Source organism: Mirounga leonina, unplaced genomic scaffold (genome assembly GCF_011800145.1).
Source record: "Mirounga leonina isolate KUSES-001 unplaced genomic scaffold, KU_Mleo_1.0 Mir_53, whole genome shotgun sequence".
NCBI lineage: Eukaryota > Metazoa > Chordata > Mammalia > Carnivora > Phocidae > Mirounga > Mirounga leonina.
In genome coordinates, this window is record NW_023270807.1 from 103,642,978 (window position 1) to 103,655,179 (window position 12,202).

At 44.1% G+C, this 12,202-nt stretch overlaps 1 protein-coding gene across 4 annotated transcripts in view; it reads right to left on the reverse strand.

Moving 5' to 3' along the window:
• Positions 1-971: 971 nt before the first annotated feature.
• CNKSR3 (CNKSR family member 3) overlaps positions 972-12,202 on the reverse strand; it is a 159,048-nt gene continuing 147,817 nt past the window's right edge. For all 4 annotated transcript variants that reach the window (XM_034991062.1, XM_034991065.1, XM_034991064.1 and 1 more), the window contains 6 exons: positions 11,994-12,062; positions 11,598-11,744; positions 7,962-8,085; positions 5,165-5,374; positions 4,576-4,665; positions 972-2,333 (listed from right to left, as the gene is read on the reverse strand). In XM_034991062.1, the coding sequence (XP_034846953.1) occupies positions 2,035-2,333; positions 4,576-4,665; positions 5,165-5,374; positions 7,962-8,085; positions 11,598-11,744; positions 11,994-12,062 (939 nt within the window). In that variant the 3' untranslated portion in view covers positions 972-2,034. The remainder of the gene's footprint in view (positions 2,334-4,575; positions 4,666-5,164; positions 5,375-7,961; positions 8,086-11,597; positions 11,745-11,993; positions 12,063-12,202) is intronic.

Genomic DNA, 12,202 nt, shown 5'->3' on the forward strand with positions numbered 1-12,202 from the left:
CTCAAACACAATTCAGGAGAAAGCCCCAAATAAAAATACAGATGAAGCTGCGGCGTCTGACTGAATGAAGGTAGAGGACCCAGAAATTTCTCTGGTCTTCTATTAGGGCTTGAGGGAACAAAGTCGCAAAACACCGATCTGGTATGGTAATTTAAGTTGGGTACTGCCTGTAGTTAAGACTGACACCCGAAAATGCCTTTTGAGGATGGTCATCTGATCACAAGTTGCATTTTCTCCACAGATTAGGGGCCAACCTCCAGCTAAGACCTCCAACGCTACTTAACTCATTACTCAGCTGAACCACAGCACTAAGAATCCTCCCAAATCCAGGGACAGAGAGGAAGTGTTGGCATCCCCTTTTCTGGGCATAAAGCCAGCTCAAGCTAACAGCAAAATGGGCCAAGGCTGGTGCCCCTCCTTTTCCAGGGCTTCCATGCTAGTCTCCAGAGCCCTGTTACCAGACCTCCCTACCCCGTGCTCTGCCCTTACATTGTGTCTGAAGCACCCAATGAGTCACGCATTCCATGCCTCTTCTATCCTTCAGCTGCAGCTCCCTCAGAGGCTGACGGGAAGAGCCTGACTGAATTCAATCCCCTCGCTTAAAAAGGAAGATGTTTACTAAATCCAGGGGAGCTCTAATTCGTTGAATTTCAGGCACCTGAGCAAAGTAAACCATTTCAGGGGCGTGTGTGGCGGGGGAGGGTGTTGAGTAGGGGATACCAGCTCTGCCTAGGAAAATACCTCGGAAAAGTCCCCAGATGTAATGTTACTGTACCATGCTTCCTCAACACCCCCACTTCTGATCCATAACATCCCAAAATGCTTGGGAGGGTTTATTTTGTTTTTTAATAATAGGGCCCACAGTGGCAGCGGCCGTGGTGGTCACTTGTAAATCAGAAAACACCTTGAACCACTCGTTTTCATTAGCTTCACGTAGGACGCAAAACAGAAGTATTCCAATTACATGTGACTACGGGTAAGAAAAATATACAACTATATTTAAAACACTTAAATTAACAAGATAGTACTTTTCTGTTCTAACAAAATATCATACATTCAGTTTTAACAAGAGTTAATATCCTGACACACTTTTCCAAAAAACCTGATGCTAGTTGAAAATTAGTGACCATGAGACTTTCCAAGAGATTTCTATTTAGCAAAATATATACAATTTTGAAGAACTGCCTGTTTTGTTTTGTTTTTTTCTGGAAGACAGACGTTACACAGTCAAAATGCAAACTGATGTATCTCTCGTTAACCTAAATATTGTTGCTTCATTGTTCTGAATGATACTTTGGCTGTCAGCAAATCTTATAGCTTCTTTCCCTTAAAGACAATAATATATAACAACACCACCCCTCACAAATAACCATAAACTTCACTGTGTGTAATAAGCCCTATCTAAATGTGTTCATGTGTTTCTGTATTAACTGACCTACATACTGAGATTGTTACGAAAAGGGAAGAGCCAAGTGTAACAGGCCTACACTTACTTAAACCACTTCTCTGAAACAGCATGAAATGCATGCCACATGTTATTTCAAAGTCAAAGCTGCTACACTTACAAATACGGTATGTAGCTTGAAAAATCAAAACAAAAATGTTTTCCCCACTGGCTTTTTCAGGTGAAGAAGCTGGACCACAAACCAACACATCTCTGTGACAATGGACACCCACTTCAGCCCCACGCCCAGCACCAACGATGGCCCAGTTCCTCATCATGGCCACAACATTCCTGGTCCAGGCCCCAGTTACAGCGTGTCTCCGTGTTCCGACCACAAGGAAGCAAGAAAAGCGGACTCATTTCTCTCCTTCGGCCTCCACAAGGCAACACCTAAGATCCTCCGGATTTGTTCCCATCCAGTTACTTCAAAATGCCGAGAAGGGCAGTCTACGACTTCCAAAAGAAAACAAACAATGAAATTGCATAAGGTCACTACATAATACTGTGGATGAAAACCAGAACAGGTTGTCAACTGAGGAAGCAAGGCACTTGCGAGCGGGAGAGGGGGAAGAGTCCCGGCAGGGAGGGGCTCAGTGAGTCAACAGTTTGAGGCGAGTAAACCAGCTGACCAGCAGGGACGGTTCTGTAGAGGAGGACTTGGCCGCCGAGGAGACCGGCTTCTTTCGGGCCCCTTCCTCCTGGAACGGAATCGTGGCGCTGCTGTGGAGATCCGAACTGATGTAGCACCTGCTCCCCCGGACGTAGTCTGCGCCGCGGACCAGCTGCCTCTCCGCTGGGGGCCGTGAGAACCGGTACGGGGGAGAGGAGCTTTCTTCGATGATGGGAGGGATCCGCTCATTACTGAAATACCGACAGAGGGCTTCCTCACCTGTTTTCAGACAAAGCCCACAAGTCCATTAAAATAACCATCCACTGAGCAGCCCTGTCCAGCTGGGCCGGCAGCCTGCTGAGACTTCTGATGCCCTCGAGGTGGGCACCTGACCCTGCCCTCCTCCCAGGGGTGGGCTGCGAAGCCTCCAAGACAGCCAGGCCCACCCCACGGGATGTTTAGAAAGTAGAAATGGAAGGAGTCCATCAGTTAGTCTGCTTTTACACCTGAGAGGCAACACAAAGGCAGAGCAGAATCAGGGAGCCCACACTTCTTTACCAGTGTAAGAATTTTCATAATTTCACTCGAATTAAAAAAAAAAAAAAAAAGCGAAAAAGCTGTGTCTATCACTCCTTCCCCATCTGTTCTTGTTCAATGTAGCACACGCTTCTAGAACAGTGGTTCTTACCCTGAAGCATCTCCTGAAGAGCATTTGAAAAGGTGGGGGAGCCTCGGGTTGTCACCCTCAATGAAGGGCAGGCACTATTATTCACCTTTAACGGACAGGGTCGAAAGATTTTCATGTTCTGCCACACTTAAGACATTTCCAAACAAGGAAGAACGGTCCCAGCCTAAATGTCAGTAGACAGCTCCTGGGATGAGAGTGGGGGCGGGGGGTAAGAAACTGAATGGAAACCTGAAATGCAGGGCACTTTGGCAACGTGTAGCATTCTTTCGACCCAGAAATTCCACTCTGAAAAGTGTATGAAGATCTAGGTACAAGATGCTTAGTGCAGCACTACTTACAATGGGGGATGGGGAGAGTGCACAAACTAAGCTTTCAGCAGCAGCCTGAATAAGTACATGCTACAGCCCTAAGACAGATTCCTAATGCAGTTATTACAGAAAACATACATGTGTTGAAAAACAGTCACTTTTCACAGTATTGTCAAACACCTAGTTCTTCCATTTTGCACAGTTTTTTCTAAGTTGGAAAAAAACAGAAAGCATTCAGAGTGATTATTTCTAGGTTGGGAAAGCAGATTACAGGTGTTTTATTTTCTCGAGTCTTCTAGATGTTTTTCAGTGTACTTGTTTTGCTTTTGTAATCAAAGGGGTAGTTACTTTTAAGAAGTGCCCATCGTCAAGGAACCACATATTGTAAGAGTCTACTTATAGGAAACATTGAGACTACAAAAATCCAGAGAGACAGAAAGTAGATTAGTGGTTGCCAGGAGCTGAGGGATGAGGCAATGAGGAATGACTGCCTGCAGGGGTTTCTTTCTGAAGTGATAAAATACGCTGGAATTAGACAGTGCTGATGGACACACAACTCTATGAATGTATTAAAAACCTCTGAATTGTACACTTTGATGGGGTGAGCAGATTTATGGTATGTGAGTCCTCTCTCAAGAAAGCTTTTTTTTTTTTTTAAGTGCCCATCGTGCAGACAGACACCTTTTCATTCTAAAATGATCCTACAATGGAAATATGGTGAGATAGGAGGTCAAGTATGTCTCCACTTCCAGACTTAACACTCCCCACCTCCCACTCCGACCTCTCAATACTAAAAGGAAATAAAAAGGCTAAATCGGGGATTAAAATCCTAAGAGACTAGCAATGAAGATGTTGATGCTTCTAAATCTAAACAAAGGACAGCCCTGCCACCTGCTGACTGCTCCACAGATTTTCACATGCCAATTAAGGGTATCCTGGACCTTACACAGACATCTTCTCCCTTTTCCACTTTATTATAATCCAGGTGATTTGGGTTCCTAAGGGAGGAACTTTACCAAGGCCCAGGGAGATGTGAGGGGTTGATCACTTTGGAAGTTGAGCCTCCAGAACTTTTTTCTTCTTCCTTTTCTTTTTTAAGATTTTATTTATTTATTTATTTGAGAGAGAGAGAGCGTGCAGAGGGAGAGTGAAAGGAAGAAGCACACTCCCCGATGAACAGGGAGCCCGATGTAGGGCTCAATCCCAGAACCCTGAGATCATGACCTGAGCTGAAATCAAGAGTCAGAGGCTTAACCAACTGAGCCACCCAGGTGCCCCCACAACCTTTTTAAAGCACATGATGCTAATGAGGAGATTCAGTCACTAACTAGGATAATATAATTCTGCCATTCCAGAAACAGGTAGGGCCTCAGAGATTCAGCAACTCCGATTTTACAGATGAGAAGACAGGTCTCAGGCTGGGGTCCTCTATCTGGTTATTACAGCACAATAGGAATAGGATTGAAACGAGGGCCATGGCTCTTTTGACTCCGGTTTGGTGTATTTTTAGTTTGCTTAAACTTACCCTTTCTCCCATGACCTCGAGGTCTGGCAAAAGGGTCCACTATCCCCATCCAGCTCCCATCCGCAGGCATGGACAAAGGCCGGGGCTTGCCTTCAAAGGGAGGGGAAGGAACGCGACAAGTTGACAAGAGTTTCTGGACCTTAGAGAATCTTTCCTTTTGTTTATAACTTAAGACTCCCCCATATCACACTCACTTAACCATAAGTAATAACATTATTGTAAACTAAGAAAAGTATCTTAAAGCATCCCATTTCCATGGCAAGCAATGAGGACAGAGGCCGGCTGACCTGAAGTCTGTGTATCTACAGAGCAAAGCCACTCCAAGCCAAAACCCAGGCCCTGCAAGTTAAAACTGTAACATGATCTCACTCCACTGGGCTTTGATGCCAGGCAGAGAGTAATGATTCAACAAGACTTCGCTTTAGAGAGATGAATAAAGGTCTCATACTTAGAATTTCATTGAGGTTTATGTTTTCCTCAGATTACCCTTGAAGTCTGCCAAATTCATCCAACAGTTCCAAATAAGGAAGGGGGTGGGGGAGGGAAGGAAAAACAAATGGCAGAACAAAACAAACACTCAGAAATGTACCATAAGATGGTGTTTTCTCTCTCATTTTTGTGGGCAGAATATTGGTTTCCACCGAATACCCAGGCAACTGATCAGAATCAGCAATGGTAAATCTCCGTCTTCGGCTCTCCTGGTCCAGGAAGGAATTTGGTGACTCGGAACCCTTAGGACCAGGCAATGGCTGTTTACATTTACTGAGGCCTCCATAAAGAAAACTCCCGTTCTCATTCCTGGAAGACAGTGGGCAATAATTAAGTTGCTTACAAAGATCCTCTCCTACAGAAGAATTACAGGACAGACTTCCTCCAGCAAACACACATAAGAAAATTTGAATCCTCCTTTCCACTGGAGTAAAAAAGCATTCGTTTTTTATCTCTGTTACCCCTCCAATACACAGAAATCCTATTAGGTAAGAGTAAATAGCATGATCCTACTAAATAAAAGAAAATGACATTTTTTTTTCAGATATGTTTAAAGAGTATAAATATAGCTTTGAAAAGACGGCTCTGGTTCCCTGTACTTCTATCCTATATCTGAATCTCCTATTTATTACAGAAATCACAAGTTAACGTATGATTGAGCCATTTTTCTGATGCCCCAAGTAGTATCTTGGCCAAGATCCAGCAAAGACAGGATGTGTAATGGAGTTGTTAGGTTTGAAAATTATGTCAAAAAATACAAAGGCGCCTTTATCATACCCATGGAGAGTGTCTGTTTTCTGAACTCCGTACAGAAACTGGCAAATGTTGGATTAATGACTCCAACTTAATTCTTTCTAAATGTCAGCTTTTATAAAACTTAAAATTAATTTGAGTTGAGTCCAAGTTACCAGCTAGTTAAATTTTTTTGCATTTAGAAAATTCTCTTAGGTGATCATTGCAAAAACTACTAGACAAACTACAACATCACCTGAGTCCAAAAACAATCTGAAGATCAGCTTTGCCTGCTTGGTATTCCCAGTGAACCCCCTGCCTGTGCGCCCCCTTTTCCTTCTATAAATCCATCTCCTTCTATACTTTTAAACCTGGCATATAACTTCCCCATTCACAAAGCTCTCAAGACTCACCTCTCATTCTCCATCACCATTTGCGTGTTTCATTCCTCAGAAGATATCCTTCACTAATGGTGTATAGGTGTGTGTGTGTATGCACGTGTGCATGTGTCTTATGTCTATTTCCCCCGAGTAGATTAAAAGCTCCAGTTCCCTTTCCCCTCTACTATGTAGATACCCTTTTTCCTGCCACTGCTCTGTGACCCTTCACTGAGACCCAGACAAGAACATTCAGAGTTGGGAGTTTGGGAGTGGCCTCCTGGTTTCTTATAGAACAACCCACACACTGGTCATCAGTGAAACTGTGTTCTCCATGTGCAAAGGCAACTACTTGTCACTTTAAACACATTTAAGATCCTGTGACCACATGACTCTGGTCTGTGAAGACAGGGAAGGGTCCCATCTACCAACCAGGATGTCTCTGATCAGCTAAGGTAAGTTCTTTATGTGCTGTACTAAGTTCTGGGCAGCCCAAAGCCAGGGAGAAGAAAATGATGTTCATTCTTCCTTGTGCCCAGGGAAGAAACAGGATAGAATCAAATACTCAGCTTGAAACAAAAAACAACCAACAAAAACTCCCAATATAAAGTAAAATATCACTGTTAAGTTCAGCCCGAACTTTTTCTTATGAAATATTATAGCATAATTATGTATTTCTCAATTTATTTTTGGATAGTTGACTAAGACACTGGCAGTTCTCTGGGGGTAAGAACTGCATCTGTTTTGTTTAAGATGGTGATTCAGGCCCCACACTCACTAAATGTATGTTGAATAAGTGAGCCAAATTCTCTGTAAATGGGTAAATTGATATAAATAAGCCTATATTTCACACCTCAATAATCCCCTGTGGAACAGCTAATATGACTAGCCTCGTTATACCATGTACCAATTAAGAATTTATTCCATTAGAATTTCTAATAGACACACACAACCACACGCATGCACAAATACAGAGTATCACACCTCCATTCACATTTTTCAAGTCCTATGAAGAACACAACTCTCCCCGTAAAATAAAGCTGTAACTTTAACCTGCCGTATAAGAAAATTTATTATCTTCCTCCTCAGAGATGATTTTTACCTTATATGGAATCAAACTTCAGCTTCAGGGACCCCCAAGCACCCCCTTCTGATGTTCTGGGAGGAACTAAAACAATGCATTCCCAAGAGCACATGCTTTCTTTACGTAGAGTCCCCTCCCCACCAAACTACATAGTTTCAAGACCCATGAAACCTAGATCCATCCCTACACTTCCCCCTAAAGGATCACACATGTCCCCCCACCCCAGTTTTAGTGAGATATAATTGGCATATAACATTGTATTTGTTTTAGGTATACAACATAATGACTTGGTATGTGTATATATTGCAAAATGATCACCGCAAAAAGTCTAGTTAACATCCATCACCTCACAGTTACAAATTCTTTTATTCTTGTGATGAGAACTTTTAAAATCTCTCCCTGCAACTTGCAACTATAAAATACAATATTGTTAACTATAACCACCGTGCTGTACATGACATCCCACAACTTCTTTATCTTGTAACTGGAAGTCTGGACCTTGTGACCCCCTCCACCCATTCCTCCCACCCCTACTACTCCCAGGATGACACTTTTTAAAACAACTGCAATGTCAAGACTCAGCCCTGTCACCCTGGAGTTCATCAACTCCTGCCCTCGAAATCCTCCTGGCTTTCACACCTCCACTCAGAATCTTCACGCACAGGAGACAGGCATGTACACTATGAACGGACACTGACGTACCGGGGGGGAGTAGGGAACGGCTGGTGGAGGAGGGATATAAAGATCCAGGATGGCTGGCTTCTCCTTCTTCAGCGAGGTATCCATAGTGCTTTCAGGGGACTGGGTTGTTGTGGGTGGAGGTGAGGTCTGAAATGGAAGCCAGTGCAAAGGGTGGAGGTGAGATTATTCTTGGGCAACTCTCCTTCCCCAAAGCCAACACTGAGGGCCGAGGTCATTTGTGTGTTTACAACTATTAGCAACAATTCAGTTTGTAGTCTTTGAGACACTCAGAATTAATTGGGAGTTCCAGAAAACTAGATGCACAGGAAGAAGTAGAGGCTTGGGGGTAGGGGGTGGAAGGCGCCTGGGTGGCTCAGTCAGTTGGGTGTCTGACTCTTGGTTTCGGCTCAAATCATGATCGCATGGGTTGTGGGATCGAGCCCCTCATCAGGCTCTGTGCTCAGCATGGAGTCTGCCTGAAAGATTCTCTCCCTCTGCCCCTCTTCCCCACTCACCTATGTGTGCCTGTGCACTCTCTCTCAAGTAAATAAATCTTTAAACAAGAGGTAGAGGCTTGGGAGCCAGGTTAGAATTCTAGCTCTGAGCAAATCACTGAAATACCCATCCCTCAGTTTCCTCCTCAAAAAAACAGCCATCCTGATAGTACCTCTTGATAGGGCTACAGCGCAGATTGAACGAGTTAGTTCGTACAAGTCACTAACGATGCCATCATGGCCTAGGAGCATGGGCTTGGGACTCCGTCCAGGGGCTAGCCTGGCTATAGCTCTCATTAGCTGTGTATCTCTGAGCAAACCACTTAACTTCTCTGTGCCTCATCTATAAGATGGGCGTAAGTGGGGACAAGAAGAGCACCCATGAAGGGTGAATTAAGTGACACATGTCACAGGCTTAGCACACTGCTTGTCACATAGTAAGTACACAACCTTATTATGCTGTTTAATTTAGTATTATATATACACACATCCATACAAGTTAACTTTAAAAGTTTAAAGTCCTTACAGCTTAATTATGTTATTGGGCTCAAAGGACCTATTTTTAAAAATCTTGTGTGAGACCTTCAAATCTTATCTCTTCTATAGACGAACAATGATGACACACTTTCTGGTGGGTAAAGGAATCGTGAGGAAATCCCAGAGTTGAGGCATGGAGATGTCTGGTGATGGCCAGTTGGGGGTGGGGGGGGGACATGAGAACTGTGCCTGGCCCCTGGCACCTCAAACCCTATCCAGCCTGGATGGTGATCAAAGACCCCAAAGGCCCCCCCGAAATGAGACCATGAGCTAGATTTTAAGGACTGGAATGTACTGTTTTAGGGGGAGACCCCCAGGCTCAAGAGAAATGGGGGCTTAGTCTTTAGTCTCCCGTGACATCATCCCTACAACCTGGATGTCGGCCACTAACACAGCCCACTCTACTCAGTACGGAACTGACCAACACCTCAATCCGCCAACCTTGAACAATGTCTGAAAACACGGGGCCGGGAGGGAGGCCCTCCGTAAGTGCTAACAGAAGTAAAGTACGGCACTGGCACAGAGTAAGCGCTCTCCAAAGACTCCAACACTGATGATGGCGGCTGTAAAAGATCTCCCGTTCACCAGGATGGTGGCACCTTCTCAGGGACAGGCCACATTAATGGTGTTGACAAGAAGCAAAGAAGCTCCCTCCCACAAGAGGTGGGTGCCCGGGCATGAAGCCTGGAGAATGACACACAGCAATGCCCAGGCAGTGTTGGTGCTCCAGAGTTTATATTCTGAAAATATCCTGGATGCATCGTGAGAACACTTGGTAGCTAAGCTAAAAAAATGGCCTCTCAGTTGTGATGGTGGTTCTCTCCCTTGGTCAGAAGCAAAACGAGGTGTCTCCTCCCTCACCATCATCTGCTCCCCAAAACTACACAGTTAGTGGGACTTGGCAGGAAGGTGGACAAAGCCAGAGAGGAGGGAAGCATGTCCTTCTTAAGTGAATTTCCAGAGGTGAAGGGACTAACTCTAGCCTGTACTTAAAAATAACTTTCACTTACCACCTGAACAACACAGCCACTTGAATCTTCCTCCCTCACTTCAAACTCAGTGATGCTCAAAAGACCCACCGTCTCTGCCGTCCCTGACTCTCTAATTTCTGTCACTGGTATCACCAGCCAGGTTCACAGTCACATTTCACTCCTGCCTTGCTTGCCTTCCTCATCCCTTAGCCCAAAGCCTTTACTTTTAAGAGTTTATTTATCTATTTGAGAGAGAGAGAGAGAGTGTGTGTGTGCATGTGAGAGAGAGAGAGAGCCCAAGCAGGGGGAAAAGCAGGAGGAGAGAGAGAAGCAGACTCCCCACTGAGCAGAGAGCCCAATGCGGGGTTCGATCCCAGGACCCTGGGATAATGACCTGAGCCGAAGGCAGATGCTTAACCAACCGAGCCACCCAGGAGCCCAGCCTTCCCTCACAGTAAATACTAATAATTAGGAGTGAGGTTTAGAAAGATTAAATACTTTATCAGAGGCCCCATAACTAATAAGTGGCAGAGCTGGGATTTGAACTGGAAAAGTTTAACTCCAAGCCCCCCGCCCAACCACTATGCGGTGCTGCTCCATGAGTCTTTTTCATGCTTCTTCCAAATGACCTCTTAACATGAGTCTTTCACTGGACTTGCCCCATCACAGTTGGAGTGTGACTGATATTGTTATTATTTAAGAGAGGATTATTTATAGGAACTGACTTCTAAATCATGTGTTAATCAGTTATTATTTAAGAAGTGATTTTAATTATGTGCCCCTCCTTACTCCATATCCTGTTATTTATTTTAACCCCCTCCCCCATTGGGTACACATGTAGGTGTATTTCCAATGCTCTATGCATCACCACGGGTCCAAATTGATAGCCTGAGATGGCTACCATTCCTTCCATTCGAAGATGAACAGTAATGTGGCAGACAGTTTCATATAAATTGCAATCTCAATCTTAAAAAGGGGTATTAAGATGTCATTGCTTTTTATTCATGATTTAAGAAATAAACACTAAGGACCCATGGTATCAGGAGGGGGTTTGGTCCCTGAGCACACTCCACCCAGGTGTAGGCAATAAAGGAGTGTACTGTTCGTATAGAATTATACAATACTATACAGTACGATACTGTAAGTCGGTCTGCTTTTGATGATCACCCAAGGCTGCCAGGTCTGAACTAAACAATGCGGTGATACCACTCCCCACTGTGTGGATTATTCCCACCGTCCCTACTCCTGCCTTGGCAGGACTTCGCCTGCCAAGGCAGGGGTTAGTCTCTCCACGGTTAGTGCTCAAACTGGGTACTGTCCGATGTGTTTGACAGGAGAGGGGAAAAGGACCAGAATGAACTTTCTGCAGGGATGACGATAGCCACTGGCCACACAAGGCCACCAAGCCTCTGGAATGTGGCTAATGAGGCCGAGGAACTGGACTTTTCATTTTAATTATTTAAATAGTCACATGTGGCTAGTGCAAAATCTACAATGTGTATTTTCACTGAAGTAGAACTAGAGAATGATTCTGCATACACAAACTCCTGAAACCAATCACCTTCAGATGGTAACTGTTCTTTCTGGAGACAAATCCCATCCTCGACATGGTTAATGAGTGGCTGGCAGAGAAGGGTTTACAACCAATAACGGATACCTGCACAAGGGGCGGTCTCCACCGGAGGTTTTTCAGGGGAGCAGGGGTAAAGTTGAAAGAACCCGTGGGGCGCTTCTTAAGCAGTAATACGACTCCTGTAGGATTCTCTCTTAATTTTCTCACCAGATTTTTTAGTTGCCATCCCACCTTCAGAGAAAGAAAATGAGAAGGGACTCACTTGTGAATTATCAAAAATCAAATCTATGAATTTATTTCAAGGAAATCATTTGTGAGCAAATAAGCAGATACCAGTATGTTTATCTTAGCACTACCTAAAACTATGGAAAATTGGCTAGAAATCGCAAATTTAAAAAATTCAAGCAAACTGACTTTGGATTTAGTTAAAAGTTCTAGAGGGGAATATTAAACGTCTTAAGTCTCAACGAACAAACTCACCACAGTTTGCTGATTAACCTGAATGACTTCATCACCAGCATGAATCTTCTGAGATCTATCTGCAGGAGACTATTAGGAACAAACACAGAGACCAGCCTTATTTTTTAAATCTTCTATTTCTTTCTGCTTCTATTTCTTCCTCCTTCTTTCTTCTGCTGACAATGAGCAATGGAAATATAATTTTCTCAAAAACTATTACACGGTGCACT